Source organism: Muscardinus avellanarius (assembly GCF_963383645.1).
Source record: "Muscardinus avellanarius genome assembly, chromosome: 15".
NCBI lineage: Eukaryota > Metazoa > Chordata > Mammalia > Rodentia > Gliridae > Muscardinus > Muscardinus avellanarius.
Genome location: NC_137801.1, coordinates 25456081 through 25483120, shown reverse-complemented (window position 1 = coordinate 25483120; position 27040 = coordinate 25456081). Strand labels below are relative to the sequence as shown.

At 45.6% G+C, this 27040-nt stretch overlaps 1 protein-coding gene across 1 annotated transcript in view; it reads left to right on the top strand.

Moving 5' to 3' along the window:
- CAPN14 (calpain 14) overlaps positions 1-27040 on the top strand; it is a gene marked incomplete at both ends in the record, with an annotated part of 78720 nt that overhangs the window by 20275 nt on the left and 31405 nt on the right. The window contains 13 exons of the mRNA XM_080711349.1: positions 2077-2151; positions 3818-3981; positions 4918-5081; positions 5636-5644; positions 7638-7843; positions 8550-8586; positions 9810-9866; positions 11851-11908; positions 14916-14980; positions 16420-16488; positions 17116-17194; positions 17773-17889; positions 18292-18347. Coding sequence (XP_080567475.1) covers positions 2077-2151; positions 3818-3981; positions 4918-5081; positions 5636-5644; positions 7638-7843; positions 8550-8586; positions 9810-9866; positions 11851-11908; positions 14916-14980; positions 16420-16488; positions 17116-17194; positions 17773-17889; positions 18292-18347 — 1156 coding nt within the window. The remainder of the gene's footprint in view (positions 1-2076; positions 2152-3817; positions 3982-4917; positions 5082-5635; positions 5645-7637; positions 7844-8549; positions 8587-9809; positions 9867-11850; positions 11909-14915; positions 14981-16419; positions 16489-17115; positions 17195-17772; positions 17890-18291; positions 18348-27040) is intronic.

The following is a 27040-nucleotide window of genomic DNA, read 5'->3' as shown; positions in this document are numbered from 1 at the left end:
TTATAAGGTAGCTAGTGATATGCCCATTTTATTAATGGAAAAACTGATGCTTGGATTTATGAATTACTTAAGGTTGCACAGCCTGACTTGGTTCAATGCATTTTGGGGTATATTGAATCAAACATAGATCTGGATCACTACCTAAATTGGCTGCATATAGTGACCTACGGGCATTCTAACTAGATGTCCACATTTAGATGGTTCCTTCCTAAAGAAAGCCTAAAAAAATTGTGGATTTTTTAAACTACAGACCGGCAATAGAAAACAGGTAGAAAGGGAGGACTAGTCTGAGAGTCCTTCTCCCATCATTATGAAGATTCAAAATATTTATCCTGTGTGACACTTTAGATCACACAGACATGCTCACATATGTATTTTTGATTAATCATTTTATAGATGAAAAATGAAGACTCAGAAAAACAAGTTGAAGTTTACTTCCAATAGTTTGTGTGGCACCGAATGTATTTCATGTTAAAACAGTTGAGAGAGGAATGGGGTCTATGTGGAAAAATGTCACCCAAAGACTATATAAATTTAAAAGTGCTGTAGGAATATATCATCATGTTGTTGGTGGTGATTCATTTCATAGAACTACTACTAACATTAGAGGTAGGTGACAGGCAAACTTATAGTTTTGTTACATTTTACCTATGTAATATTAGGCAGATTTCCTAATTTTTCTGAGCCAGAGGTATGGTGAAGGTTAAATAAAATGATGGGTTTTTATTCCACATGGTTCAAGCTGTTGTTAATTCCATTAAGTACATTTTTATTTCAAATATTTTATTTTTCAACTCTAGAAATTCACTGGCAAATCTTCTCTTTCTTTCCCTGCTAAGCTCCACAACCCTTTACATCCTTTGGAATACGAAACATATTTATAAGAGCTATTTTAACATCTTTATCTGCTAATTCCAAATTCTTACTGACTGAGTTTCTGGTTACAGATCACATTTTCTGTTTCTTTATAAGACTAGTGATTTTTATTGGGTGCTAGACATTGTACATTTTAGTTTCTGAGTGTGGAATTTTATAATTCTCCTATAAAGAGCGTTAGGCTGTTTCTGACAGGTAGTTACATTGGTTAAGGATCATTTTGATACTTTGGTGTTTTTAAGCACTCATAGGGCAGGTCAAGAGAAACCTTTATTTCAGCAATAATTTGACTCCAGTCCCAAGCTGTAGACCCTCTGGGATCTCTTAGTAAAGACTTGTGTCTTCAATAAGGTCTTAACTCTGGCTGGTGGGAATTCACATGATTCCCAGCTCTGTATCAGCTCTGGGAATTGTTCTGTCTATGAACCAGTCTTGTGCAGATTCACTTTAAGAAATTTCAGCCAAAGGCTCACTGAAGCCCCGGTGAAGTTTTCTGGAGCTTCTTTCTCACGTAGCCCTCACCTCCAGGCACTTTGTATAGAACATTCTAGCTGTCTGGGTATCCTGGAACTCCAGACTCTGTCTCCTGCACTCAGCGAGGCCAATGCGTGCTTTTTGAATTTCACTTCTTGCATAATGTTCAGAAAATTCCTTTCAGAAAGATTCCTAGGTGATGCAGTGCCTCACCTCATTTGTTCCCCTCCTCTTGGGATCACAATCCTGCACTGACCTGAAATCATGTCTTATATTTGTCCCACTAATAGCTGTCTCTGGTAGGATACTGATAGAAGACAGTCTTCCTCCTTCACGACCAGAAAGTAGAAGTTTACTATGATAGACTTTGAAAATAAGACTTTTGTGACTCCAAGTAAATGACTTAATCCCTCTTAACCTCAGTTGCCCGATCTCTAAAATGAAGATAAATATTCTGATCCGTCAAAGTTGTTGCTAGCCTTAAATAATGCTAGCCTTAAAAGAAATAAAGTATGTTAAGAACCCAGTCTGGTGCTTGGGTTGTAGTAAGTGATTGATCCATGCTACATATCGCTTCTGGAGCACAGAATGTAAGATTTAGTTGTCGGCAAGGCAGAAGGAAAATAATATTGAATAATGACACTTCAGAGCACTTACTAAAGAATGTCTGGCGTGCCCTCCACGATCCTGTCATTCCCCATAAAAACGCATCTTTTCTGTTTTCAGTTCAAGTACATGGGAGCTGCTGAGCCCCAAGGAGAAGATTCTGCTTCTGAGAAAAGATAATGATGGAGAATTCTGGTATTTGACTTGGGGACTTGGGAGGGGCAAATACCCTGGCTTCCAGCCAGAAATTATTTATTGGGTGGCACATGTATGGCAAGCATCTCTGTACAGAGGTCAAGAAGACACACTCCCCTTAGGAGCTTGCAGTCCAGCAGAGCAACAGCTGCTGGCAATAGACTGTCACAGTCTCAGTGTTGAGGGCGACACTGAGCAGGGGCTTGCTGTCCCCTGCCCACAGAAACCAGTACCGCGATACAGACTTGCAAAATGAAAGACCTTTCAGTGAGTTGGCTGCCAAGGAGACAGGCTGCAAGCTCAAATCTGTCTCTCTCATCCGAGATAGGGAAGGAATTTTTTTTTTTTTTTTTTTTTTTTGGTTGTACTGAGGTTCCTAAAAACCCTTCTACTTCCAGGCTACACTCCCAGACCTAGTTTATATTTTTTATTTGGAAACAGGGTCTCTTAAGCCAGCAAGTCTGGCTTTGAACCTGCATGATCCTCCTGTCTCTGCCTCCCAAGTGCGGGGATTACAAGCATACACCACCACGCCCGGCTAGGGAAGGAATTTAAGCAGTCTCCAGCATAAGGAGAAGCAGAAGGATGATTGAATATAACTGGCATCTTGGTGGAATAGCCTGCAACCTGTATCAGGGAGATCTAGGGGATAATTCTGGTCCACCCAGCAACCATTGGTGGCACCCTTCCGTTCTAATTTAGGCCCCCAAGTCCCTGTTCTCCCTCCTCGGGTTCCGCTATGCTCCTCAGAGGCCTTTGGTTCAGCCAGGCTATAAGGTTATTTTAGGGTAGGTCCTAAGGTCCTGTGTCCAAGTCCAAAATAATCTTGAACCGTTTCAGGAACAAGGAAGATGCCATTGATGGCATGTTGAGAGGGCAGCGACCAGTGGCGTGGAGCCCAGCGGGTGCTCAGAGCAGGGCTGGGATGGGCCCTCTCTGGCCTCTCTCTGCTCTCTCACTCAGTATACTCAACCCAAGGGTTTGCCATTTCCAAAAAGAGAGCAGAAAGGAGCAGAGGACTACAAAATCTTGGCAAACAATAAATTCCCCACCCCAATCCCTGCAGAGATGCTCGCCTCCTATGAAAGGCTGCCAAGACTGTGCAGTGCCACTCCTGGGTTGTCATGGAGCCCTGCCTGATTCCCCCCTTTCTGCTTTGCTGCCCACCTTTTCGATTCACCTTGCCCTGTTTCACGGCTGGTGCATTTGCTGGTACCTGTACACACTGCTGTGCCCTGCCTTCTTTGAACTCAAGGGAAGTTGTGGATCCCTTACTTCTATTTTATGGGGAAGCTGCAGGGCCCTGGTTCATGCAGCAGGCCCCTGTTCACACAGTTAGCTCTAGGGCTGGGGGTCTTAATTGATGAGTGAGGACTGATTTGTGGGATTCCTGCTCAACCAGTTGGTTTGCAGACCCATTGGTTATGAATCCCTCAGTCCAGCAGCCATCACTGTCATCCAGGAAACAGGACCCTTTTCCTCATCAGCCACTGTGCGGCGTCCACCTCCCATGATGCACCCGTACTGATCTGTCCCTGCCCGCTCTCCTGTCTCCTGGCCAGCTCGGCTCTGTGCATGAGCTTGGGATCATGGTGCCCAGGCCTGAGTCCTGAGGCCTGGGGGGTCACCTCACTCTCTCCTCGCACTTGTCCCTCTTTCTCTCCAGGATGACGCTGCGGGACTTTAAGACACACTTTGTGCTTCTGTTCATCTGTAAACTGACCCCAGGCCTGTTGAGCGTGGAGGGGGGCCGGAAGTGGACCTACACCTTGCGGGAGGGGAGCTGGGAGAAGGGGAGCATGGCGGGTGGCCCGATGAAGTCCTGGAGAGGTGAGTGCAGGCTGGGGCTCTGGGGCTGGGAGTGCAGGTGATGATTGGGATGGCTATGCAGCCTGCAGCATGCACAGGCGATTCGGGAGGAAGGGGCTCCTGCTGGCTGCCCACGCTGCCCTTGGGCTGTGTCTGCAGGGAGAAGGGGGCGCCCTTAGTCCCCATTCACTTGTACAAAGGACAGTCCTCTCTGGGAAGCTGGTAGTTATGGGTCTGAATCTTCCTGAGAGGAAGATTTTTTCAGTCCATACAAGGGGCACAGTGAGAGGGTGAGAGGGTGAGAGGATGGGGGAATCTTTCTTGGGTTTTAGGATAAGGTTGTTAATACAGAGACGTGACTATTCCTTAAAGGCCAAGACCGAGATAATAACTGTGTCGTAGGTATCTGGCCCTCCCACTGGAGCCTGCTGGGGTCCAGAACCATGGATCTTGGTTCTCCAGATGGAGGGGCTGGTGACCATGTGTCTCTCTCCACTTAGAGGCAGTGAGCCTCCCTTTGCAAAAGAGGCCTCTGGGCATAATTTCAGCAGCTCAAGGCAGCTTAGTTGGGGGTCCCCCTGAATCACTGTATTTCCCCTGAGGGATAAAGCTGCCTGTCAGCTAAGGTTTCACACTGGTGAAATATGAAGGCTCCTGGGTCTTGGGTGAGCTCATCTGAGCAAGTTATCTGAGGCAGCAACTGTTTACGAGGTACGACACATGGCCAGGCTGTGGGGGCCAAGAGGCCACAGTGGAGGATCATCTCGGGGCAGTGTGTGTAGAAGCCGAGGAGGAAGAGCGGGGTGACAGACAGGACAGGCATGGAGCGAGGGTGAAGACCCCGGCTCTGTCCAGGTGGCCGGCAGGGCTGAAGCCTGCAGAGCAGCTCTGGGCTGTGTGCCTCTTGGTGGTTTGGGGAACCAGGGTCCTATTCTCACCTTCCTGTGTTCTCCCCAGACACGTTTTGGAAAAACCCGCAGTTCCTGCTGTCCATGCAGAGGCCCGAGGAGGACAGGTGGGCCCAGAGTCCCTGCAGCGTGCTGGTGTCCCTGCTCCAGAAGCCCAGACACAGGCGCCGCAACAGGAAGCCTCGCCTGGCCATCGGCTTCTATGTCTTCAGCGTAGGTGACCCTGGGATCCGAGGCCGTGAGGCCAGCGTGGGGTTCCCAGCAGCTCTCCCTGCTTCACACTTCCTGTCCTCTTTACCATCTCTGTCCTTAGACAAGGGTTCAGATCCTGGTCCCACCCTTAGGATAGGTGTAGTAGCAGTCATGTTTTTGAGTTTGAATATCTGTACAATGGGGCCCATGATGTTAATACAAATGGCTGCATAAAATGTGACAAGCAATGTGGGCACATATGTGTCCCTTTGAATCTCATCATGATGTATAATTACATAGCACCAATTAAAGTGTAAAGGAGCGTGGGGAGGTGCTTTGCAGTGTCTAGCTCAGAGTGCTGCAATCAGGTCAGTTTCCTTTTTCTCTCCCAAGAAGCCAAGGGCTCCTTCCCTCCTGCCTTTCCTGAGATTCCCAGGATGGATTAAACTGCTGGTGGGTAGGGAGGGGGTCCTGGCTGGAGCCTTCTTAGTCAGCTTCCCTCAGGTCAGGGTTTGGGCTTGCGAAAGAGCAGAAACTAACTCTCTCTCTCTCTCTCTCTCTCTCTCTCTCTCTAGATGAACAAGGTGAGTTCCATACTTGACCTTGACCTTGTCTGGAAGCCCTAGTTTGGATTGACATCCCTGAGGCCAAGCCACTGTGAGATTGGCTTTGACGGTGGTAGCAGCCTTATGTAAGAAGCTGTGAGAGTGAGGATATCACCAACAGTGTGTGTGTGTGTGTGTGTGTGTGTGTGTGTGTGTGTGTGTAGAGCATTTGCAATTCTTCTTCTTTTCAAGGACCCCAAGAAATGCTTATACTTCTATTAGGAGACCTCAGTCTGGCATAGAACCAATAACATTTAGAATTCATTAAATCCCTACATATATAACCTAGTGCTAATATTGAAGGCCTTCTCAGTATAGGAAGGATGATAAATGACAACCTTGCCTGAAATGTGAAACCTGTAAGAAAAAAAAAAATAGACCCAAGACATACGGAATGTCAAGAGACCACACAGCCACCTCTCGGGACAAAGGCCAAAGGCAGGGGCAGTCTGGAGGTGCAGGAAAGAAGACCGAGGTACTCTAGCTTTGGAGGGTGGCAACCATTATTTTGCTTCTCAAAGCAAACCAGGAATAAAGCCCTGAGTGTCTCAGGTTAAATCAAATGAAGCAAAAGAAATTTTTGTAGAAAAACCATTTTGCGTTGGGTCATGTTTTTGGGTTATTTTTTTCCCCTCCTGCAGGAACACTGAGTACTCCCAAAGTTGCCTATTAATTTTAGAAGAAAAAGTCACTTACATTATGCCTACTTCTAAATAGAATTTGGGGCAAGCTATAATAAAAAGGACAAGCAAAAGAAAACTGCAAACTAGTTACAAAAGTGAAAAGATGACAAAAGTCCTACTTGAATGAGAATAGACAATTGATTATACACGAAAAACTCAACCTGGAATAACTACTACAGCTAAGTATAAAATTTAACTTTGAGATTTCTAGCAGACAAGGAGAAGAGGACAACTAGATCTCGGTCTGATAAAACATATATCATTTGAATATAACATTTTCTCCAGCCCTGAGTGGAATCTACTACATATATCTTTTTTTTTTAATATACTGATGATGGAACCCAGGGGGATTCTACTCTGAGCAACACCCCCAGCCCCATTTTGTATTCTTTATTTTTTTGAAACAGGGTCTCACTGAATTGCAAAGGGCCTCACTAGGTAGCAGAGGCTGTGAACCGTGATCTTCTGGTCTCAGCCTCCCAAATGCTGGGATTATAAGCATGCGCCACCACATCTGGCTCTAAATATGTTTATGTGACTAGGTAATATGTAGCAGTTGCAGATGAACCAGAGAGGGGTCCTGGTAAGGAGGTCTTCTCTTTTTGTAACCTCAAGTGAGAATGAAAGGGAGAGGAAGAGAGGAAACAAGGACATGGGGGTGGGTACAAAAAAAAACCAGGTAACAACGCATACGCCCTGGCAGGGTGAGAGCCAGAGCCCTGCTTGGGGTCTTCTGAGCTCCCATCCAGTTCTCTTCCTCTGAGTCTATTTCCCTGGGATGGTGGACAATGTTCAGTGCCTCTGGATGTAGCTGCTGAGATGTAGGTGGAGGGATGGTGATGGTCCATCTGCAATGTGACCATCACTCCTGTCATGGTCGGCCTGAAATCGTGCATACGGGAAGACAGCCCCAGCAAGCATAAAGAACATTGGCGCTCAGCTGTCTTGGATCCTGGTCCTGACTGCGACTCTCCCCAGGACAGATGACCTATGCTGTCTGAGCCTGAGGCTCCTCCATAGGAACGTGAAGCCCGTGGACACAGGGGCGTTTCTCCCTCATTTTGTGTCAGTGTGGTTTTCAATGTGATATTAAGTCATTCACATCAGTCCCTGTGAGGGTCCTGACAGGGGCGCCCCTGTTCTGACACAACTGGTTCTATCTCTCCTCTTCACCCCTCAGCCTCATCCCCCAGGGCACATTGGATCTGCCGGATCAGAGGCTGCCTTGGTCCTGGTCACCAGCCCTGGGTGACCACCTCCACTCTTGTCCTTCTGTGCCCCACTCATAGCACTACGATGACCACAGGAGGCTGCCCCCCGAGTTCTTCTGGAGAAATGCTCCCCTGAGCTGGCCCGAGGCATTCCTCACGGAGAAGGAAGTGAGCCGAGAGCTGTGGCTGGAGCCTGGCACCTACCTCATCGTGCCCTGCGCCTCTGAGGCCCAGAAGGGGTCAGAGTTCCTCCTCAGGCTCTTCTCCAGGAAGCACATCTTATAGTAAGGAAACAGGCTGGGGCCCATCTGGACCATGGGAGGAGATGGTGGAGGCTGGAGTCTCTGCTGCTAAGATAAAATGGAAAACAGACAGACAGACAGACAGATGACAGACCAAGGCGGCTCTCTACATGGAAGACCTCTCTCTTCTTCCTTCCTATTCTCCTTCCACGAACCAACTAGCCATGCAAGATATCAGCAATAGAAAACTAGGGTGGACATGGCCCTGCCCTCCTACAGCTAAAAATCTGGGAAGGAACTCAGACATATGAACAGGGAGGTGGCGACTCCTAAGAGAGGCACAGGGCTTGTTCAGTTGAGGGAGGCTGTCATTCACTGAGCAGGCTCGTTGCAGATGAGGCAATGTGCACAGATCCCAAGCGAGCCTAGTATTCTACCTATGACTGTTTTAACATAATGGTCTTGCAACACCAAATGTTTCTGTACCAAATGTTTCTGTGTGGGATTGTTTGTCTTTTATGTCTTGGCCACAGGTAGCTTTAGTGGCTCTCAGACCCCATTGCCATGCCAGGCCCCTGAGTCTTCAAGGGTTCCTGGGGCAGTTAGAGGAGGGTGTGGTAATTAGCAGCAGCAAACCTGCTGCCTCAGTTACAGAGCATGGAGATGAGCTCCCAGGGGAGGGCCAGTGAGGGTCTGAAGGTTCCCAAGTTGATTTTCAAGAGTAACCCCTCTTTGTTTCTCTCCTCAGTGAACTTGGCGACCATTCCAGTGTTGTCTTCTCTAAGGTGAGTGTGTGTGTGTGTGTGTGTGTGTGTGTGTGTGTGTGTGTGTGTGTGTCTGGGGGGTGTCCAAGGACTGGGCCTGCTTCCAAAGCCAGGATGGTGGGTGTCTCCAGCCATGTTAAGGAGAAGGGGAAGGGGACGCAGATTCCTTGCAGATCCTGCTTTTTGGCAAACATAAATACCTGGCGCACAGAACTTAGAGGAGGAAGGGTTTACTGGGGCTCACAGTTTCAGGGGTTTCGGTCTACAGGGCTGGTTCCAAAGCATAAAGGGTGGCAGTGGCAGCAGAGTGCACAGAGGGTGGCTGCTTTTGCATCACGGAGGCTGGAGCAGAGAGCAAAGGAGAGGGTGAGCCTGGCGTGGTGGTGCACGCTTGTAATCCCAGCATTCAGGAGGCTGAGACAGGAGGATCGCGCAGGTTCGAAGCCAGCCACGCTGGCGTAAGAGACCCTGTTTCAAAAATATAAAATAGGTCTGGGAGTGTAGCCTGGAGGTAGAAGGCTTCCAGGAACCCCAGTACCTCCAAAAAATAAATAAATAAATAAAATAAAGAATAAAAAATAGGGCTGGGGGTTGTCACTCGAAGGTAGAATGCCCCTGGGTTCCATCCCCAGCATCGCAAAAAAAAAAAAAAAAAAAAAAAATGGAGAGGGGGATAATCCCCAAGGCCAAGCCCCCAGGGCCTCCACCACACCCTACACACCTAAGTTTCCTCTCAGTAAATTTATTCATTATTCACCCATTAATGGGTGTGTCTGCTGATGAGGTTAGAACCATCATGATTCAGTTATTTTACCTCTGAGCATTTTTGCATTGCCAATACAGGAGCTTTGCCAGGGGACAGTCTGTATCCAAACCATAATATGTACAGTGTCTCTTGGTGTGCTCTAAAAGCACCCAGGCCCTGCTGGTTTTGCACCAAGAAAGTATAGAGAATGGTCCTTCTCATCTGGTCCTTGTCCTCAAGGGCCCAGAGCCCCAAGTGCATGAGTGACCACTTTTCTTTTGCTTCTCTACCTGGTGTTTCTTCACTCATTTTATTGTGACTTCCCCAACATCACAGAGAACTGGGACGACGGGGGGGGGGGGGGGTGTATGTGAATGCTGTTGTAGAGAATTTAAGACAATGCAAGGTCAATTTCAGGGGCCTGAAAGCCGTGAGACCTTAGTGTGCGCACGAGAGCTCCTTTATAAAGGCAAAGGATTTCTTCTCTCTGTTCCTACAGGAGATAGTAGACCAACATGGAGGGCAGAATGAATTCTTCACCAAGCTCTTTGAAAAGGTTAGTTGACCACGGTGTGATGGGGAGGAGCGGGAGGAGCAGGGAACAGAGTGGGGCATATCACTGTATGAAGTGTGGGTTTGGATTTGCTTGACACTGGATCATCTGGGTTAAGGCTATCTACTGCTTTGAACTGACACTTTCCCTTAAAGTCCTCGCGTTTTGGGGCAAGTGAGTAGAGCCATTGTCTTGGAAGTGGTAAGACGATTCTCTGCTCTTGGAAGTTGCACTGACTAGTCCTGGGGAAAGTAACTTTTAGTCTTTACTCCCTGAGAAGTGGGATTTATTTATTTTGAGGTACTAGGGATGGAACCTGGGGGCATTCTACCTCTGAGATATACCCCCAGCCCTATTTTTAAAATTTTTTATTTTGAAACAAGGTCTCACTGAGTTGCAGAAGGTCTCACTAAGTAGCCGAGGCTGGCTGCAAACTGCGATCTCCTGTCTTAGCCTCCCGAATGCTGGGATTACAAGCGTGTGCCACCATGCCCTGCATGAGAAGTGGGATTTAACAGAGTGGAGAATGGTGTTGGGATTGTGAACAGCGAAGCCGGGATAGCCCTGGGTGGGCTGGGGGATGCCCGGGTAGAAAGGCCCCTTGGGTGGTGGCCTGAGAGGTGGCCTGAGAGGGTATAAAATGGTAAAAGAGGAGGAGGGTCTGGGCTACACCCCTGGGCCTCTTGTTCTTTCTTAGAGCTGACCCAGGCCCAAATGCACCCTGGCAGGAGGCCAGTGGAGTAAGTACAGGGCTCTGGGGACCCTCGCCCTGACCTGCAGGAAATTTAAGGATTAGGCAAGAAACAAACTGGAAATCTTGGGTCTGACATTTGAGTGATGCCATTAAAATTGGAAGAACACAGCTCCTTGTCTAGCAATGCTCCCAATTTGAATTCACAACTTACCTGCCTTCTCCATCTGGAGTCTTACTTAATGTAGCCAGAAAGGATAAATCAGGGTCGTTCATGTGTTGTGTATATAAGTTTTTCTCTAAACCAGTGGTTTTCAAACATTTCATGTTACAGCCCTTTAATCAAATGAAATCTCATAGAGAATCCATTATGTATTATAAATATGTATCAGTTACATAAATTCAAGTGTATAGTACTTGTATTTCATTGACATTTTGTAAAGCCAAACTTTAATATAAAGAGTTGCTTTTGATTAGCTCTAAAATTAAAATCTGGAGTTTTGGCTGATGTCATTTTATTTTTTTAAATTTTTATTTTATTTTATTGCGGGTCTGGGGATGGAACCCAGAGGCGTTTGACCTCCGAGCTACACCCCCCTACCCAATTTTTTTTATTCTTTATTTTGAAACAGGGTCTCACTGAGTTGCAGAGGGCCTTACTAAGTACCTGAGGCTTTCCATGAACCACGATCCTCCAGTCTCTAATTTTTTAATTAATTAATTTACTTATTTTTGGCGGTACTGTGGAATGAACCCGGAGGCATTCTACCTCTGAGCTACACCTTTAGCCCTACTTTTTATTCTTTATTTTTGAAACCGGGTCTCACTAAGTTGCAGAGGCTCACAAAGTATCTGAGGCTGGCCACCAACCTGTGATCCTCCTGTCTCAGCCTCCCAAGTACTGGGATCACAAGCACGGACCACCACACCCCTCGGCTGATGACATTTTATAAAGAAGAAAATTCAGAGCAAATAGCTGAACTTCTGAAATACCTCCCTTGAGAATCATTGTTCCCTCTAAACCTGCTTCTTAAGGGTCCTTCCCTGCGAAGGAGCTCTGTACTTGGCACTCAATCAGAAAGCATTGCACACTCCCTCTGAAATCCCAGACTTACCTATATGTCTGATCATATTCCCTGTGAACAATAAATATAACAGTGTCACTTACTTCTGCACAGAAGTGGCCCATTTACCATGTTTTACTTATGCTGGACAAGATGTCCCCAGCCCCCTTAACTTGTGGCTCCTCTGCTCACTAATGAACTTTCAGCGATGATTTTTTTTCTCTCCATTCAGTATCCAGAAATAAATGCAGTTCAGCTGCAGAAGATCCTGAACCGCATGACGTGGCCGAGTGAGTATATTAGTGATCCTGCAGGACGCAGAGGGGACACAGCTTCTCTGTACCCTAGCTGTGTCTCTCTTGCCTTCCGTGGGGTGTGTGACCCACTGAGCACTGACTCTACCCAGAAGCTGTGTTTGCCATCATGGCAGGTTATGCGGTCCGACAAGGCAGTAAAGGAATTTATGCAGCTTTGAAAACAGTTATTATTACTTTGCTTAGTTTGTGTAGAGACTCTACTTTGTGAAGAGATACATGACGGTGAAAATAAAGTCTTCTGCCATTCTGCCAGCTTGAGAGGAATCTCAGAGGACTCCTTTCCTGACATATCAATCCCATCTCCTGCCCCTGGGCTGTTGACTAGCCTACCCAGGAGCTCTCTGATGAACTCATATTTGAGTCAACCAAAACACAGAAATATGGAAGGAGAGAACATATCATCTAGGAGGTAGCATCAGTGTTTTCATAAGCAGTTGGGGATACATGATAAGGAAAACGTAAATTCCACACAAAAGTATCGTTTTAGACACATATTTGGAGTGAGAAGAACCTGGAGGAAATTGACTCATTTCTGCAGGGAGGCGAATGAACTTCAAAATAGAACATCAGAAGCCCCTTCCCCTTCTAGGCTAATTCTAGAAAAATCAAACAGAAGAGATGGCTTGTGCACACTGAAATTTTCAAATACTTTGATTATGAGTGTGCCAAACGGCTTTCCAAAGACTGTGTAGACAAATTGCTTTTTAATTTTTTAATTTTTTTTTTATTTTTGGTGGTACTTGGGTTCCTGGAAACCCTTCTACCTCCAGGCTAAACTCCCAGACCTATTTTTATATTTTTACTTGGAAACAGGGTTTCTTAAGCCAGCGAGGCTGGCTTCGAACCTGCGCGATCCTCCTGTCTCCGCCTCCCAAGCGTGGGGATTACAAGCGTGCGCCACCACGCCCGGCGTGACAAATTGCTTTTGACTAGTCCTTTGAGAAGGTTTCTGGATTGATAGGTCAGAAAACTACAATATATTTGTATTTTGACGAAATATTTGCCAAAGTCTCCCATAATAAATAATGAAATTTAGCCGAGCGTCGTGGCTCATGCTTGTAATCCCAGTATTTGGGAGGCTGAAACAGGAGGATAGTGGTTTGAGGACAGCATCAGCTACTTACCGAGGCCCTTTGCAACTCAATGAGTCCCTTTGTAACTCAGTTTCAAAATAAAGAATAAAAAATAGGGCTGGAGGTGTCACTCCATCCCCATTACCACACAAAAAAGAAAGAAACTTGAATCAGAAAATGGTAATATTAGATAGATTAATAAGTCTTATCACCATTTCAAAAACTATACAATATGAAATAAGAGGAATAATCATGTGTTCTAGGTTGAATGTCTATGTATATCTTTAGATATATAGATGAGGATCCCTAGATTTTCCCCTTGCCCCCTTTCATATCCCTAACTTTTATCAGTGGTTGGAAAAAGGTATGGAATGTAGGTTTACTGGATCTGCAGGTGGCAGCAAGGTGGGAAGGATCATTTATATACAATAGATAGCAGAATTGAAAAGCACAGCATTCACAACAGGGTCTGACTTAATCAAAAAAGATGAAATGTTATCAAGATGATCATAAACCACTACCACTGTGGATTTTTTTAAAAAATTGTTTGCACAAGTTCCTAAGATAAAATATTTCATTTTTGTGATGGCTTATGTGAAAGATATATGGTTAATTTAGTTGACTTCCAACTTAACATGAACTAATAATCTCAAGTTGCTATGAAATAAGCTAGTGCCAGTTCAGGCTGCATTTAGCAGAAGCATTTAAATTTGTGTTTGTGAATTATGTCCCAGAGAATATGACAAATCAAGAACTTTTAGTACATATTTCAGAAGTAAATGAGTTAGATTCCGTGTGATGTGTCTGCTTGTATGAGCAGCATCCCAAGAAGCAACTGTCCTGGTGTCTATGCAAGAAAACAGCTGTCTACATATAACACTAACTTGCCCTAATTCCCACTGTGAGTAAGAGAAAACCAAAGTCCTCCAAGACAATAAGTGTCTGGCCGTTCCAGCCCAGGCTTGTTCTTATTATTTCCTTAACTTGGCTAGGTTTTGGGAAAGATAAAAGTGGATTCAGGGACATGGTGGTTTACTGTCGCCCTATTTTTTAAAGGATGACACATGCCCATAAAACTCCAATGTTGGCTAAGGAATTTGGTAAATGCAGAAAAAGGGTTATAGATACAAAGTAATCTACACTCAGTTGGTCACAACTCTCTGCAGAATGTGTCCCATGGAAAATAACTTGAAAAATGCTGAATGAAAGTTTTGGAAATGACAGGGCCAGCATACTCTGTTTAATAAAATTAAATCTGAAGGACTGTGTTCAAGTATTGGTATCATATTTTAGATAGACACTGACAAAATAGAGGGTACAGGAAAGGGTGATGAGAGTTTAGGAACCATAGCATTTGAGAAATAGTTGAAAACATGTTTAGATGTTAGAAGGAATGGGAGAAGTCAAAGAGGAGACCCATCCCACTATATGTTTTTCTGGAGGCAGAGCTAGACCAGTGAATGAATATTACAGGAAGTTTCTTTGGACTTAACACAGTCATTTCTCCTGAGTGGAGTTCTGCATCCATGTGAAACAGTGGGCACCCATCACTGTTATATCATTTGCCAAGAATCCAGAGGAGAGAATCCCCTGTGTTGGGTGGGAGCTTGACCAGTGGACCTCTCAGAGCTCTTTGGCTTTGTGAGTCTGCCATTTTGATACTGGCTCCACCTAGGTACAGAGCCTATGTTCATTAGTCCCTGTATAAGCAAAGCTTAGCCAGAAGTGGGTGTCAGATTCAGCCTTAGGGTCCCCCACCACCACCACCATTCTTTCCTTCTCTTCTGTTTTGCATATACGAAGTCATGAGAACCCCTAGCTGGCCTGAGCAGCACTGCCTCCTGCTGTTCAGAAAAGGGGCTGCAGTCCTGGGCCAGCCCCCCAAAAGAACCCCTGCTTCTTTGCAGATCCGAGGAGTCCACAGCCCTTCTTCAGCCTCGATGCCTGTCAGGGGATCCTGGCCCTGTTGGACGTATCTTTGCGGGTTTGTGGGAGGATGCATGTTGCTGGTTGAGAGCTTTGCTCTGGAGCCCGCCTTTCCGGTTTGAATTCCAACCCCTGCCATTACTGGTTGCATGATTTGGGGTAAGTCTTGGAGGCTCACGCTGTCTCCGAGTGCTCATCTGAGGCATGCAGAGTGTTAGAACCTCTGTAAGACTGGTGTAAGAATGCAAATGGATGATACAGGTAAAGTGCTGAGGTTAGAACTGCTGTCTTAGAAATGATCAATATTAACTAGCAGCTATAATAATCTGCTGGGTATGGTGGGCATGCCTGAAATCCCAGCTGCTCAGGAAACAGAGACAGGAAGATCACAAGCCGGAGGCCAGTTTGAACAATTTAGAGAGACTAAAACCAAAACAAACCAAGCCAAAACAAAACAAAACCAAATGGGCTGGGGGTGTAGCTCTGTGTAGTACACTTGCCTAGCAAATGCAAGGCCCTGGGTTCAATCCCTAGTAAAAGACACACACACACACACACACACACACACACACACACACACACACACACACTTTACCAAGTGTGAATATAAGGCAGAGTGTGGCTGGTAACCACTTTCTAAATTCCATGATGGGGTTGTGGTTTACAAGTCAGGAGACTAGAGATCAGGGAAGTTGAAGAGAAGACAGCCCTGTGGTTTCCTAACAAATACTCTGCTTTCTAAGTGGACTGTTTGGTCAGAGTTTGATTATCGATACTGTAAGAACAGTGTAGGCTGGTGGTTAGGTGCACGGGTAGCCTGGGCCTTGTCACCAGCTTTCTGAAAGTAGACAGGATCATAACCTCTTTGAGCTCTCGTTTTATCCCCTAGAACAAGGAGAGCCAGTACCTTCCTTGGCTGCAAGGTGTAAACGAAGTAACACAGGTAAAGAGTGTAACTCGGTGATAGGCCATGTGAGGACCCAGAGGTGCTGTGTGGTGGTATTTTGACTCTCTCTCTGCTGGCTGGGGTATTTGGACATGGTCTATAATGTCAAACATTAAGCTTTCAAGGTTTCAAATAATGACTAAGTATAAGATGCATCCTTAGACCACTCTGTGCCTATAACTTCTTCCATACATTGGCTTCAGAAATAATGAAAAAAGTCACTGTTTTTTATTTAAATTACATCAAATTGGCCATGTCAAAATGTTTTGTTTCACCAAATGCCAGCTCTTGTCACGACCGTCAGCCATTCCAGCCTCATTCCTTCCCCCAAAGCCACTGGGTTCAGGCTTACTCTGTCCTTTCCTAGCAAGGGGGAGGGAGGCTTGGCCTGAGCTGGCCAGTGAGGGAGGCCAAGCAGGGATATTAGATGTTGGATGGGGCAGCCTCAGATTGCACAAATTATGTAGAGGACCAATCAGAGCTCCCAAAGTCAAGGGTGGAACTGGCTCCTGGCAGCTTTTCCCTTAACCTGTGGTCAGCTCAACGCTTCAGGAACTGTGAGCATCCAGGAGTTCAAGGGCCTGTGGAAGCAGCTGCTGCTTTATCAGGTAAGAACTAGTCCTAGCCACGCTCCTTTGGGAAGCAGTGCCAAAATGGCAATTTTGAGCTACATAAAATACTTGTCTCACCTTCAGCCCTTTATACTCAGCTACCCACCAAATCTCTAATGTTCCTGCAATTTTCTCTTTCTCTCTCCCCAAACGCAGCCTGCTGCGATAGCCTTCTGGGTGTCTGAAACACACACCTGATCAGGTTGCTTCCGTACAAAGGCTCCTAAGACTCCCCTTTGCCTCACAGGAAGTCCGAAATCCTTGGCAGGCTTGGCATTTAAAGTTCTTCAGAAATCGGCTTCTTCCTACGCTTACAATCATTACTCATAACTCTCCCCCCTTTCCTCCTGAGTCATAAAGTTGGCATGGCTTCAAAGTATGGATAATGTGCTTAAATCAAGCACATTTACCTACACCCAGACTGTCTGTACCCCATGGGAAGAAGACCGCTCTACTTTCCGGAAGCCGTAAAGAACGTGAGATGGCAGGATCCCAGCCTGGATCATCTGTCCAGTTCTCTTGCCAGCAATGCTCCCTCTGAAGCACCGGCCCGGGGCTCACAGGGGCTTCCATGGCGCGTGAGCATGCCTCGCTTCCTCAGCTTATGGCTTGGGTTCTTTGCAGGAGATCTTCCACAAGCAAGACAGTAATGGGTCAGGATCCCTGAACTGGCTGCAGCTGCAGGCTGCCATGAAGGAGGCAGGTAGGCATGGAGGACGCAAATGGACAGGGGCTCACTCACTGACAGGGCATGACATCCTGAAGTGTCCCTCATCTGTGATGTTATTCCCCAAGTGCAGAGACTCCACACCATAACAAAAGCATGGATTCTTATGATTGCAGCTAATATTTATGGAGGGTTGGCATATCCAGGCTCTCATTTAATGATCAACAACACCCTGTTATAATCCCCACTGTGCAGAGGAAAAATGGAAGCTCAGAGAAGTTACAGAGCTTGCCTGAGCTTAAATCCAGCACTACCAGGCTCCAGGGTTACCAGGTCAAGCAGATGCTCTTAATCACTAAAGCAGATGGACTCCTACCTGAAGGCCAACAGCCCATTTGACAAAAAGGTCTAAGGGGACAGGGGTCGGGGTTGGAGATAGAATAAAATTAATTGACTAATTAAAGGATTAGAAATGAACTCCATGAAAAAGATCCTTATGCTATCAAGATTGAGTTCCGTGAGATGGAGGGACAATTGAAAGGGTCTCAGGTGGGTGGGGGCTTGGGCAAAAGACGCCCACTACCGGAAGGGAGCTCAGCATATGCTCAATGCAGGAATTGTGCTCGGGGTCGATGTCTGCCGGCTGATGCTCCTGCGCTACGGCGGCCCCGGCCTCGGGATTGATTTTGTCAGCTTTGTCCAGTTGATGCTGCGTGCGGAGAACATGGAAGGTGAGCGAGTGGGAGAGAGGGATTTCCTCTGCCTGCGCCCAGGTTTCCCACTTGTCCCTAGTTCACATTCGAGGGAGAATAGCCGCCTGCTCAGAAACGACAGGCTGGGCAGTGCTGGGGCTTGCTGTCCTGTGCCCAAGTAACTGTGCTGCACCTACCCAAAAGAATGTGCCCTGCCATGCACAGGGGCGATGATCCGAGGCCCTCACTGACCGTGAGTGTGGCCACGTGTGGTTCCACGTAGGTGGAAACAGGTTTCCTTTGTATTTTCAGCATAGATGTGGTTCAGATGAGGGGATTATTGGGAGGAAGTAGTCTATAATGTTTCCAACACACACACACACACACACACACACACACACACACACACACACTGCATTCTTTTCTGCTCTATTTTCACAGATGTCTTTCAAAACTTAACCCAAGATGGCAAAGGAATTTACTTCCGGAAGCCAGAGGTAAGAGCCAAGGAGTCCCCTCACATCATCTTAGGCGGAGGTGGCCACTGAAGGCCCAGGCTCCTGTGAAGAAGGGTTCTGGGGCCCTTCATTCTACTGAGTTGGAGATTTCTAACTGAATTTGCTTGTTTATTTATTTATTCTAAGCACCCACTTTGTGCCAGGCACATATGAATGGACTGGAGGCTGACGTAGCGTATCTGATAGCTCTGATCACAAAAATGCCACGTGACAAATGTACAGAACTTCAGCCGTGTATGACAAGCTTTTCTTTAGCTCCTAAGCCATAGGGCCTGGAGCCAGCTGGTCTTAGCTGGCTTATGCATACATTTGTGGGCCAGCTGGAAACTTTGCTGGGGCACTTTAATAGAGGAAACTCTGACCAAGCCTCCTTTTCACAATACAAAGGGAAAAAGCAAAAGAAAGTAAGCTTAAACCTGCAAGACCTCTGAGGTTAAGGCTCTGGTCTGGCATATCGTGTCTTGAAGCCCATTTTGTGGCACAAAGCAAGTCACATGGCCAAGCCCAATTGAAGAATGGGGAAATAGCATCCTCCTCTTCATGTCCCTTTTTGGGGACATGGTAGGTGAGCTGGATTCAGCAGTGAGCTGTCTAGCTCTAGCACTGACAGGAGCACTGATCTTTTTTGTGTGTGTGTGTGTGTGTGGTACTGAGGATGGAACCCAAGGGCGTTCTACCTCCGAGCTACACTCCCAGCCCTATTTTTTATTCTTTATTTTGAAACAGGGTCTCACTGAGTTGCAAAGGGCCTCACTAAGTAGTAGCTGAGGCTGTTCTCGAACTGTGATCTTCCTGTCTCAGCCTCCCAAATGCTGGGATTACAAGCGTGCGCCACCAAGCCCAACAAGGAGTGCTAGTCTTGGTGGAGCAACTCCACAAAGGCCTCTCTGCAGGAGGTGACAGTGTAGCTGAAACCTCAAGGACTACCTTGTCTTTGTGATCTTTTCCTGAATGTCATGTAGTGCTTTGCACATAGTAGGTGCTTGACAAACGTTTGATGAATGAATGAGGTGATATACTTAGGAGAAGACAAATGCATGCATGACACCCACTGTTTTTTCTAATCATTTGAGCTATGCTGGTTTATGGGACTCCTGCTATGCACAACAGTGTTCTCTGCAAGGGCGTGGTCTCTGGAATTGAATCGCCTGCTGCTTTTTTTTTTTTTTTTTTTCTGGCAATGTTTCCTCTATTTGAGCTGCTTAGAAAGGACTCAATAAAAGCTGAGATTTCTTCCTTGATCTCAAATATACATGTAATGAAATGGCTTTTGAAGATATAGAGACCGTTGGCACATATGCCCCCTTGGTCAATCCAATATTCGAAGTGAAGGTGGCATTCAGGTGGAAGGACAATGGCTAGAATCCCCTGAGTCCATCCCAAGCTGCTCAGCCTCACAGCCAACTGTGTAGGCATCATTTCCTAATCCCAGGCAATCCTCCTATGGTGGCCAGCTCTGAGCTGGGAGAGCAGGATGACATTAGTGTGGTACCTGAAACAGAACAGCCTGAGCAGCCTTCCACAAAGCCCATGCTATTGCAGACGAAGAAATGGACTAGGGTCCAACACCTGAGCTGAAGCCATAACACTCCATGTAATTACCTGCAGGAGCTTAGGCAAATCACATTTAATCCTGGGGCCTCAGCTGCAACATGAGGGGCATGGAGGGGTGTGGCTTCTAAGATCCCCTCTGGCTCTGACCCTCAGACTCAATAAGGAGGATTCCACCAGGGCCATACAAGGTCTGTTGGGAACAACAGCTACCTTGTTGGAATTTCACTGGGGAAATTCACTGGTGTCAGAGAATTTCTGACATGACTGGTGATTCACCAATATCCTCTTCATCATAAGCATCATCATTTTGATGCTTCGATGCATGGGTCCAGTTTCCCCAAAGATCCCCTCCATGTGAGTTAGAGGTGCTGCTCAGCACACCCACAATGAGCCCATAAGTGTAAACAGGTAGAATGTGCTTTAATGGATTTCTGCTACCCAAGTCAGTTTGCACACCTGCACAGAGCTGGTTTGAGCATGCCAAATTGAGTTCATGGGGGAAAAAATTCATTGAGAACTGAATACAGAATCAGCCTGTATCTTGGCTGTCATTACTCACAGGCACTGTGAGAAGTCAAGGTTGATTATATTTCAGGTTGATTTATACTTACTACCAGGTGGTGTGGTCCCTCTGGCTAATCCATCCATAATGTCCTGTCTCCATGGCTCCCCTGGAGTGAGGGGGAAGAGGCCTCAAGTCAGGTGGGTCTGAACTGATCATCATTTGCTTTCCCCTCATGCCCAGTGGCTGATGATGACCCTGTACTCCTGAGAAGACTGGAGCGTTGTCTGCCCTCACTAAGGAATCTGCATATCGCCCAAGGGTACCTCCTGGCTGAGACCTGCCCTTGCCCGTCTCACTTAGTGTTCTTCAGGACCGCAAAGCAACCATCGCTTCAGCTGGGAAGATTTCTCTTCTGCTGCTCTCCCCTTTGGAAGGCCAGAATGCAAAAAGGGAAGATGGTAGCAATGACTGCCTCGGCTTTGTTAAGTCCAGCTGTCCTTCCCTGGGGCCACAACCTTGTCACAAGCAGAGATATTACCTGACATGGCCGAAGCAATCAGACCACAGAGCTGGTGTGCTTAGCAATACTTCTGGGGCTGTCCAACTTAAGTGACCTTACACATGGCAAGTGTCATCACACTTGGGACTGAAGTCTAGATTTCAAGGTCTGAAGAGGGTGTGCTTTATCTTGGGACATCTGTACCGGCATCTGTAAATTGGTAGAGATATAGGCTAAGTTTTAACTGTTTGGAATGGGGTTAGCGACATAGTGGGCTTTCAAAAACACAGTAAATAAAAGCATTGGCAGGATCCAGGTGGGTGTGTGGGCTCTGGCACCTGAGGCTGCTGCTGTCTTCTGCTGACACCTCCAGATACCTGGATTTGATGCAACTGTGGATTTAAAACACCCAAGTCCTCAAAGGCCTTTCTGCTTGTGACAGGTGTCAGTCTGTTTACTTGACCTACGAACTGCCAGATCCATTTCAAATTAGTTCAGGACTTCTCTGTGGCTCTTCTGCAAAGATCAACAACTCCATGTGAAATTATAGAAGTCACTGATGTGTGGTTGGTGTATCTGATTTTTCAACTCCTGTGATAAGTCATGTCTATGGCACTCCCAGCAACCTGAACACTCAGGAGCTAAACCAGAACAAAGGCTACTTTCCAAAGCCTTTTCCTCACAGCTTAGCTCCTCAGAGACGTTCACTACTATTTTATTTATTCTTATTATATGAATGAGTCTAACAAACATGGCTGTCTGGTTTCCAAGTTCAGCAGACTAAAAAAAGGTAGCTGAGGGCAAGAATAAGACAGTGTCCACTGGCAGAACTAAGATTTGACAGCCTGATAGATGAACACTGGACCAGAAGAATGGCCACTTTTAAAGTGAAGTTCAAGGAGGTCCAGAAGAATTTTTCTTAGAAAAAAAATTTCATTTATGCCAAATGATAAAATGTAAGATGGCTTGCCATAAAATGCCCAGATCCATGTAGTATTATGGATTTTATAAATGATGATCGTGTATTTATATTTTATAAAATATTTTTGTGTCTATTTACTTATTAGGTTTTTATCTTTAGATGCTATCATTGTAAATATTTGTTTTAATAAAATAGTCATTAGCTTGACCCATAAATGCAGTCTTGGAGACTTTGGGGGTGGTGGGAAGGTGATATTATTTTTTTTTAATTTTTTATTGGTGCACTGTATTCATACATCATAGTGGGATACAAACTTTTGTAGACATACATGTACACATCGCCCAGTCAGCCCCCACCCGATCCCCACCCCATTCTCTCCCCATCCCTCCCTCCCATGCTTGGCTTAGTGGTTGACATCTAGTATTATAGCAATTTATCCAAACTTAAAAATGATAATCTCACATAACAGTTTCATTTGTCTGATACCAAGCTTTTGATGACTTAAAGATAACATTTCAATATTTCTTTTTACTTTCTTTCTTACCAGAGAATATTTTTTTTCTATTTTTTTTTGGTGAAACTATCATATATTTATATATTTATTTTTCAGAAAAAAAATTCTATCCTAATATGGAATATGGACTCTAGATACCCAAAACGATCTTGAAAAAGAACAAAGCTAGAAGATATATATTTTCTGATTTCAAATCATATAAAGCTACAATAATTGAAACAGTGTAGTACTGTTCTAAAGGCAGATATATAAACCACTGGAGTTAAATACAAGCCTAGAGCTAAACTCTTCCCTATATTGTCAAGTTATTTTTGACAAGGTTTCCACGAATATTTGGTGGTGGAAATAATAATCTTTTAACTAAATATTGTTGAAAAATAATAATTACATGGAAAAGAATAAAATTGGACCCTTACCCAATCCCATATACAAATATTAACTCAAAATAGATAAAAGACCTAAATATAAATCTTAAGACTATAAACTTTTAGGAGAAAATCTGGGTCATAAAACCTCACAACACTGAAATTGGCAGTGATTTCTTGGATATGATTTCAATGGCACAGGCAACAGAAGAATATACAAACTCCCTAAAAAATAAAAGAAAATATTGTATATCCAAAGACAATGTAAACAGAGTTAAAAGTTACTAATAGAATGGGATAAAATATTTCCAAATGCTTTATCTGAAGGTATATTAATATTCCAACTAGAAATCCTAAAAATTAGCAATAAAGGCAAACAATACAATTTAGAGATAGGTAAAAGACTAACATAAGTAGTGAATCTCCACAGATAACCAATCTTAGTTGTCTGTTGGATGGAAAATCTTATTTCTCTGGTTCTGGTGTGTGTTACCTTTTTCTTCTTTGTAGTTAATCTCTTTGAGTATTTTCTCTAGTGCTGGTTTTGAAGACATAAATTCCTTCAGTTTCTGTTTGTCATGGAAGCTTCTTATTTCTCCATCTAATTTGATAGAAAGTTTTGCTGGGTAGGAAATTTTTGGCTGGAAGTTGTTTTCTTTCAGAGTTTGGAATATGTTACTCCAAGCCCTTCTGGCTCTCATGACTTGGTTTGGGAAGTCTGGAGTGATTCTAATTGGTTTGCCTCTGAATGTCACTTGGCCCTTTGTTTTTGTTGCCTTTAAGATTCTCTGCTTGGCTTCCACAGTGGTCATTTTGACAATTATGTGGCGTGGGGATCCTCTTCTCCGATCCTGTCTAAAGGGAGTTCTATAAGTTTCCTGGACCTGTGTATCAACCTCTTGCTCTATGTTTGGAAAATTTTCTGCTATTACTTCCTTGAAGAGATTGTTGATCCCTTTGGTTTCACTTTCTTTTCCCTCCTCTATTCCAATTATTCTTAGGTTAGCTCTCTTAAAATGGGCCCATATTTCTTCAATATCAGATTCCTGCTGTTGGATATTTTTTTCAAGATTAGAAACTATGCGTTCATTTTTGGAATGATCATCTTCTAAGAGCGAGATTCTGTTCTCCATGTGGTCTAATCGGTTGTTTGTACTTTGAATTGAGGCCTTTACTTCATTAATTGCATCCTTTATCTCTTTTTGACTCTCTCTGAGTTCTTTTTGAAGCACCTCTATTATTTCTACAGTTATTTTCCTGATTTGATCTTCTAGAAATCTCTAATTTTCTGTTTTATCGGGTTCTGATGTTGTGGGGTTGTGGGCGTTCATTGCTCTAGTATTATTCCTCTTTCCCATGATTTAGGAAGTTTGTGCCTTCTCTGGGTTCTTCCCTTAGGTCACTATGACTTCACTTAAGGTGTTCTGGATCTCGAGTCAGTAGTATCTCAGACCCCACTACTCCTTTACTGGGTTGTATCACAGAGTCTCCGACCCAGGGAGTGGATAGAGGCTGCTTTAAACTATGGGGGGGTGCCAGGTTGCACGTTCTCCTATGGTGTGATATCTCTGCCACCGCCACTCCCCTACTGGGTCAAGTCCCAGGGAGTACAGTACTGGGATTTCTCCTCTGTGGCCCGCAATTTGACTCACTGTTCTTGAGTACGCAGATGTAGCCGTACTGAACTTGGTGAATTCGCTGCTGCTGCCGCCGGTGGCAATATGGCACTGCTGCCACGCCCTCGGCCGTGAGGCTGGCGTATTTCTTCTTGGTTTTGATTTCCACTCTGAATCCCTTCAGCGTGTGCTGAGCTCAGCCACTGGGAGCTTTAGATGCCCTCTGCGCCGAGAAATCCCGCCTGGCTGTTCCGCAGTGGCTCACCTCGGCTTGCTGTAGTCCGGTGAAATCGCCGCTGCCGCCGGCAGTATGGCGCTGCTGCCACGTCCTCGGGGGTGAGGCCGGTGTATCTCCTCTGTGGCTCTGAGCTCTGTTTTCAGTCCGCTTTCTCTCTGGAGCCTGGTGATTTTTTTGTTTCTCTGGTGATGGTGTTTTCTGGCTATGAAAGGCACTGATTTTGTGGTAATGGAGATTGGTTGTTAGCGGGGCTCTTAAGCCCCGCTTTTCTCGGTCGCCATCTTCCCGGAAGTTCATGATATCATTTTCTTATTGGTGACACTAAGATAATAATGTGCCAGCTGTGTCTGGTGCAGAGGGCTCTATTTCCACATTTACTAGGTATAAGAGAGTCCTGGTCCTGGCTTCTCGGTGGTCTGCATGGCTGTCCCATGTCTCTCATGTGTAACTCTCACTCCCAGAGTCCATGCATCACCATGACAATGTGAAGATGACCTGTGCTTTGCTGACCCTCCCTCCCCATGGCCCCGAGTATCCCCCAAGGCCGAGTACTGGAGACCAGGGGGCAAAGCCATCTCCTTATCCCCCGCTCCCTTTCCCATCTCTGTCATTCCAGGGCATGGGGACAAGCAGACATCTGGGGCAGGGTAGGCTGAACAAGGGTCAGGGTGAAGGTCTGGGAAGTAGCTGAAAAACAGTTCTGCAAAACCCAAACCCAGAAGTTTACCGTGACCAGGAACACATGCAAATGTGCGGCCAAGGAGGAGCAAATGCAGGGAGGCCAGGAGGCCACGTTGTCTACAAGTCCATCCCAAACAAAGGCCACCAAGGAGAGCCCCGCTCTTGGCAGTCAAAATCCCAGGGACAGGAGTGGGGAATTGATTCTGGTAAAACAAAGAGTATGAGGGCAGGAGTCGTGGAAGAGGGGACTAAAATATCTATCATATCTTTATTCCTTTTTTCTTATTTTCTTACTTCATATTTTGTATAAAAATGCAGTCACCAAAGAGAACCGTCTAAATTCCAGATGAGGCCCAGAGCAGAGCAGTCAGCTGCTGACTGTAAATAGCTCTGCTTTCCAGCCGCCACCACGCTGGCTTAGAGAAATGATTTTAGCCTCTAGGATTTCCAGTTTGATGTTTCTCCAGTGAAATATATGTATTTATAATGGAAAAAAGGATAAAATGAGTGTTGTGGGCTGTGGGTAGGTAAAAGTGGGCCACTTCTGTTCCATGGACAAATAGGCCTTGTGCCCAGCTCTTGGGGTGCTCCTGTAGGGAGACCCACGAGGGCTTCTGGCCTCAGCACCTAAGTTACCAGCTCTCCAGTGTCCTGAGGACAGAGGGATACAAAATCCAACAGCAATGAAAGCAAGGAGCGGCTGGGAAGGAACATTCTAGCTGTGTGCCACTAAACCTCAATTTACATTTATAAAATGGAGTCCAGAATACCTACACCATGGGGTCATTATGAAGATTAAATAATACCAGTGTGCTACAGGCACATAATAAATATAGCTTCTGTTTTTCCCCTTAGGCAGTAGCAGTACAAGTCCTTTTCTATGACTATTATTATTTATTTTCATTTTTTTTCTTTTGGTGGTACTGGGGTTCTTGGAAGCCCTTCTACCTCTGGACTACACTCCCAGACCTATTTTTTTGTATTTTTATTTGGAAACAGGGTCTCTTAAGCCAGCGCGGCTAGCTTCGAACCTGCGAGATCCTCCTGTCTCTGCCTCCCAAGCGCGGGGATTACAAGCGTGCGCCACCATGCCCGGCTTATTTTCACTTTTTTAAGGGACGTGGTCATTCAGAGTGACCACTCTTCTGAAGCACCAGAGGTTTCATACTATATTTTCCTCTTCTTCCTCCAAATTCCCTCTGTGAACATGTCATTTTTGTGAGTGTCTCCTCAGCTGACTGACCCAGTCTTCATGGCAGGGACTCTGAGAAAGTGGCTGTCTTGTTATAAGAGTGCCTCTCACGTTAGAGGAGGACTGTCCACTCTCCTTGGTCTAACCTCTAACCTCAGAAGTAGCAGGTTTATTCATCAGAGTGCCAGCTCGCCAACTAGAAGTTTTCTGGACCATAGATTGACCGACCTTGGCAGACTGAATACTAAACAGCAGCCATTTTAGGAACAGCCAGGCAATTCCACTGTGACCTGGAATTGGTCTGATAGCGGTCATGGGGAGTCGCAGCAAGGCCTTAGGTCTAGAATGCGGTTGTTTCCCGTGGACTCCCTGTGGCAGGAAGATGCTCTATGCTGATTGGCTGCTTGGAACTCAGACGCTTAGCACATGGTCTGATGAGACTCTGGAATGGCAAGGCAAATTGGGCAGTAAGTTTTCTTCTCATCCATCTGTCCATCCCTCCGGCTGTCCAAATATTCACCCATCCATTGGAAAACATCAAGTTCCTCCAGTGGGTTAGGCCTCATGGGAGGCACTGGGGACACGG